Source organism: Lactuca virosa, chromosome 5 (assembly GCF_052849685.1).
Source record: "Lactuca virosa cultivar CGN04683 chromosome 5, Lactuca_virosa_CGN04683_v6, whole genome shotgun sequence".
Taxonomy (NCBI): Eukaryota; Viridiplantae; Streptophyta; class Magnoliopsida; order Asterales; family Asteraceae; genus Lactuca; species Lactuca virosa.
The window spans coordinates 158,797,893-158,803,697 of record NC_136430.1 but is presented as its reverse complement, the minus strand read 5'-3'; the positions used below and the strand labels follow the sequence as shown (position 1 = coordinate 158,803,697).

The 5,805-nt window shown below is 37.8% G+C and overlaps 1 protein-coding gene across 1 annotated transcript; it reads left to right on the top strand.

The window, feature by feature from the left end:
* Positions 1-3,878: 3,878 nt before the first annotated feature.
* Positions 3,879-5,595, top strand: LOC145117012 (putative serine/threonine-protein kinase PBL28). Its single transcript, XM_079053314.1, has 2 exons — positions 3,879-4,796; positions 4,953-5,595. Exons 1-2 carry the CDS (start codon positions 3,885-3,887, stop codon positions 5,556-5,558), a joined length of 1,518 nt encoding a protein of 505 aa, XP_078909440.1. The 5' UTR covers positions 3,879-3,884; the 3' UTR covers positions 5,559-5,595.
* Positions 5,596-5,805: the final 210 nt, after the last annotated feature.

The window sequence follows — 5,805 nt, the reverse complement described above, 5'->3', positions numbered from 1 at the left end:
AACAAAAGCGGGTTACTTTTGTAAAAACGGGGAAGACACCGAAAGCTCAGAAGTTGGAGCTTGTTCACTCGGATGTATTTGGACCAACACCAGTTTCATCTCTAGGAGGCAAAAACTACTATGTAACCTTTATCGATGATTCAACACGCAAGGTATGGGTCTATTTTCTTAAAAATAAATCTGATGTATTTGATACTTTTAAGATATGGAAATCTGTTGTTGAAGATGAAACTGATTTGAAGGTAAAATGCCTGAAGTCGGATAATGGTGGTGAATACATAAGCAAGGAGTTTGTTGACTATTGTGCCAAGCAAGGGATAAAGATGATCAAGACGGTCCCAGGAACCCCTCAGCAGAATGGTGTAGCTGAAAGAATGAATAGAACTCTGAATGAAAGGGCTAGAAGCATGAGGTTGAATTCTGGTTTACCTAAGACATTTTGGGCTGATGCAGTTAATACTGCAACCTACTTGATCAACCGTTCACCGTGTGTTCCCTTGGATTTTAAATTACCAGAAGAAATGTGGCAAGGGAAGGAAGTAAGTCTCAAACACCTGAAAGTCTTTGGTTATACTGCTTACAGTTTGTTAAAAGATGGTGACAGGGATAAACTTGATTCAAAGACCAAGAAGTGTACATTTATTGGTTATGGGTCGGATGAAATGGGTTACAGGCTTTGGGATAGTGAGAGCAGAAAGATAATCCGAAGCAAGAATGTCACCTTTAACGAAGTCGAGTTATACAAAGACAGAAACAACAAAGGTCCAGAAGATCAGAAAGAGTATGTTGAGTTTGAAGGTGTTGAAAAGAAGAAAGAAGCTCCAGTCGAAATCCCTGAATCTGGGGATGATTCAACTGACAGTGGGAGCTCAGGGGATAATTCCAGTAATGATTCTGAAGATGAAGAAACCAGTCCTCCAACTCCAGAGTCCCCAGTCACACCTCAAGTTCAACTAAGAAGATCTTCCAGAGTCACAAGACCACCAAACAAATACTCACCATCTGTCAACTACATTCTTTTGACAGAAAACGGTGAACCCCAGTGTTACTCTGAAGCTATAGGGTTGAAAGATTCATTGCATTGGGAGCTAGCAATGAAAGATGAAATGAAGTCGCTTGAGAAGAACACATGACACTTAACAAAGCTTCCAGTTGGGAAGAAGGCTCTTCAGAATAAATGGGTTTTCAGGGTCAAGGATGAACATGATGGTACCAAACGGTACAAAGCAAGATTAGTAGTCAAGGGCTTTCAACAGAAAGAAGGAATTGATTTCAATGAAATATTCTCTCCAGTAGTGAAGATGACCACTATCAGACTTGTTCTCAGTATTGTAGCAGCAGAAAGTTTGCATCTAGAGCAACTAGATGTCAAGACAGCTTTTCTACACGGTGACCTAGATGAAGACATTTACATGACACAACCAGAGGGTTTTCAGGATAAAGGCAAAGGAAACTTGGTGTGTAAATTGAAGAAGAGTTTGTATGGTCTGAAACAAGCACCCAGACAATGGTATTTGAAGTTCGATAACTTCATGAGAAAAGTTGGTTACAAGAGATGTGACAATGATCATTGTTGTTACATCAAGAAGTTTAAGGGTTCTTATATCATTCTACTACTCTATGTAGATGATATGTTGATTGCCGGTTCAGACATGTCAGAGATCAAGAAGTTGAAGAAACAGATGTCTGAAGAGTTCGAAATGAAAGACTTGGGAGCTGCAAAGCAAATACTCGGGATGAGTATATTCAGAAACAAAGATGGTTCTTTAACACTATCTCAAGAAAAGTACCTTGAGAAAGTATTAGAGAAATTCAGCCTTAAAGATGCCAAGATCAGAAGCACACCTTTGGGAAGTCACTTTAAGCTTTCTAAAGCTCAGTCACCCAGATCAGATGAAGACAAGAAAGAAATGGCTAAAGTTCCTTATGCATCCGCAGTTGGTAGCCTCATGTATGCAATGGTATGCACGAGACCAGATATAGCTCATGCAGTGGGAGTTGTTAGTAGATTCATGTCCAATCCGGGAAGAGAACATTGGGAAGCAGTTAAATGGTTGTTGAGATACTTGAAAGGGACTTCAAAGACGGCATTAAATTTTAAGGGAAAAGACGTAGTTCTGAATGGTTATGCAGATGCAGATCTTGGTGGTTGTAAAGATTCATACAAAAGCACCACAGGGTATGTCTTTACAGTGTGCGGCACTGCAGTAAGTTGGATGTCCAAACTACAGAAAAGTGTTGCCCTTTCAACCACAGAAGCAGAGTATATGGCAGTTGCTGAAGCAAGCAAAGAGCTTATATGGTTGAAGAATTTTCTCAATGAACTTGGCAAAGAACAAGATGATTGTGCATTATTTTGTGACAATCAAAGTGCAATTCATCTTGCAAAGAATCCCGTCTTCCATTCGAAGACAAAGCACATACAGCTGAGATATCACTTCATCAGAGAAAGAATTAATGATGACACTCTGAAGTTGAGTAAGATCAAAGGAACTGAAAATCCAGCTGATATGTTGACTAAGGTTGTCACCTTAGAAAAGTTGAAGCTTTGCATAGCTTCAACTGGCCTTCAGGATAATTGAAGAGAAGGCCGGGTAATTAGGATGGAGTCAAGGTCAAAATCGTTTTACAGAAATACAGATGCACAGTTGAAGCACAGGTGAAAATTGTTCCTTGGCTTCAAGTGGGAGATTGTTGAGTGGTGAAGCCACTTGTTTAGTGGCAGACAAAAGTAAAGGCAGAAAACATGCAAGAAATCATGGCACCATGTTTCACGGATCATGATTAGCAGCTACTTTTGACAACTTGCAATTTCAATCTCTATATATAGTAATCATATGTATTTGTAAACGGTGTACCAAGATCAATAGAATATATTCCTAGTTACCAAGAGTGGACGTAGGTCAGAAATTCGACCGAACCACTATAAATCATTGTGTTCTTGTTTTTCTATAATTTGTGAGCTGAGAGAGAGAGTTTCGTGTTAGTGTCTCGATCCTAACATTTATAACTTATGGCGTCAAGGTTCATTGGTATTTGGCAATTGGCACTGGGGACGATGAACGGCTCTTCGTAAAGAATAGAGATTCTCAAGGGCAATTTGGGAAAAAAGTATATATATTTTAATTTTAGTGCCTAGCATATGATGACGAATTGAATTTTTAAATCTTTGGCTTAGGGAAGGTTTTTTACAGTCCAGCGAACAAAGGTTTTTATAATGATCCCAAAAATCTACTTTTTATATAACAACAAAATGGATTAGCCGTTCAAAAAAAATAAAATAAATAAATAACAACATAATGGATTTGTTAGTATTTGAATTCCAAATCCCTCACAATCCTTGCAAATCATTCAAACCAAACGGCCCTTAACAAAATTTGAAATCTAAATCCTTTCAAAGGATTGATAAGCAGGAACATTTACATAGATAACTAACCCGTTATAACTTATTTATAGGGAAAAGTAACGTTTGAGCTTGCTAGAGTGGTTGAAACTTGTGTGTGAACACGAGACCAAAAAAGTTTGATCCGTGGTTCTTCAGAAAAGATTATCCACGAGAAACAATTAGTAGTATTTGACTCTTGAGGAAGGTAATTATTTATTGAAAGCCATATCTGTATAGGCATGCCGCTTGCCTATTCAATAAAAAGAAGTTATATGCATCATGCATGCCAAAAGGGCTGGATTTGGTAATTCTTCATGCAATATATAAATAGACTAAATAAGGAATTGTAAGCTGACTATTAGGGGGAGAGGTGACTTAGGATATCTCATCTGTTTATTTTACAACAATTCAGCATCTCATCTATTTAATAAATTAATTAGGAGCTCTTTACCAACAATTAATTTGGAGTTCTTTCAAGTTTTGTTCCATCATCAAGAGAATGTCAGGCATAAAAGAATTTGAACACCTTAGGATTCAACTTGGAGCAATAGAATCAGCCAGCAACAGCTTTGGTGAAAGCAACTGCATCGGAAGAGGTGGATTTGGGAACGTTTACAAAGGAGAACTCATGATCCAATCTAAGGGGCTGACCATGGTTGCCATAAAACGCTTAGATCGTGCCTTTGGTCAAGGAGACCGAGAATTTTGGAAGGAGATCATGACGCTTTCCCTTTACAGACATGAAAATATTATTTCTCTTTTAGGTTTTTGTGATGAGAAGGGTGAGAAGATCATCGTATATGAGTATGCCTCTAACAGAAGTCTCGACTTGTACCTAAGTAGCACTTATCTCACGTGGATTCAACGCCTCAAGATATGTATTGGAGCGGCTCGTGGATTAGAATACCTTCATAATCCAAAGGGTACACAACATAGAATCTTACATCGTGATATAAAGAGCTCCAACATCTTGTTGGATGAAAACTGGAAAGCCAAGATTTCAGATTTCGGTTTGTCCAAAGTAGGCCCTGCAAACCAACAATATACATTTCTTATGTCACAAGCAGTGGGTACTGTGGGCTATTGTGACCCTCTATATCTAGAGATGGGGTATTTGACAAAAGAATCTGATGTTTACTCATTTGGCGTGGTACTGTTTGAAGTGTTGTGTGGGAGGTTGTGCATCAATAACTACAATGATGTGTGTCAATACCTTGTAGGGATGGCACGACAAAGCTTCAAACAAAATAAACTTAATGAAATTATTTTTGATCACATAAAGGAACAAATAAATCCAGATTCCTTGAAGGTGTTTGCAGCAATAGCATATAAATGTCTAAAAAGAGATCCTGAAGAACGACCAACAATGACTCAGATTGCAAAAGAACTCGAAATTGCTATTGAATCCCAAGTATGGCTTCTTATCCTTTCTCTTTAAATTCAGAAGTTGACATTTGCTATTGATTATCTAATCTTGTTGGATTAAAACTCTTGGTGAATGCTACTCATCATAGAAAATGCACAATGAGTTTACTGACATATTAATTATATATAATATATATTATAGTTGGCAGCACATTTCGATTTTGGAAAGTTGCTACACGGGTGTGAGCATTACCGCAGACGATGCAAAATCCGTGCTTCTTGCTGCAACCAGGTATTTTGTTGCCACCATTGTCACAACAAATATACCAGTGAATTGAATGACCCCAAGGAAAGGCACAAAATGGTGTTGAAAGATGTAAAGCAAGTTGTTTGTATCATTTGTAAAGTGGAACAACCAGTTGATCAGATTTGTTGTAATTGTGGAGTGAAGATGGGGGAATACTTTTGCGGGATTTGCAAGTTGTTTGATGATGACACATCAAAACAACAGTTTCATTGTTTTGATTGTGGGATATGCAGACTAGATGGTCGTGAAAACTACTATCATTGCCAGAAGTGTGGAGGTTGCTATCTGATAGAGATGCGTGGTTTTCACACTTGTTTGGAGAACGTTGCAAAAAATGACTGCCCTGTATGCCAGGTGTATCTCTTTGATTCCATCAGAAAAGTGACGCTTTTGTATTGCGGACATACGATACATGTGGATTGCTACTCGGGGATGTTGAAAAAAAATCAAACCTATTGTCCTATCTGCTCAAAGTCATCGCAAGAACCTATCCATGATTAATTTGTATATGTTTGTAAGATATAATTCTTTAAATTTAATGTGGAATTATCAATGGATGGAATATTCAACATCTTCTCTTCATAACTGATGAATACAGTCTCTCTATATGTTCATGTTCTTCGAATGTAAGATGCAAATTAACCTATAGTAGCAATTCACATACCATCATCAATTACTAACATAATACAAAATTATTATTTATCAACATGAACAACAATTGTAGGACCTTGAATAAGGGGGAGCTTAC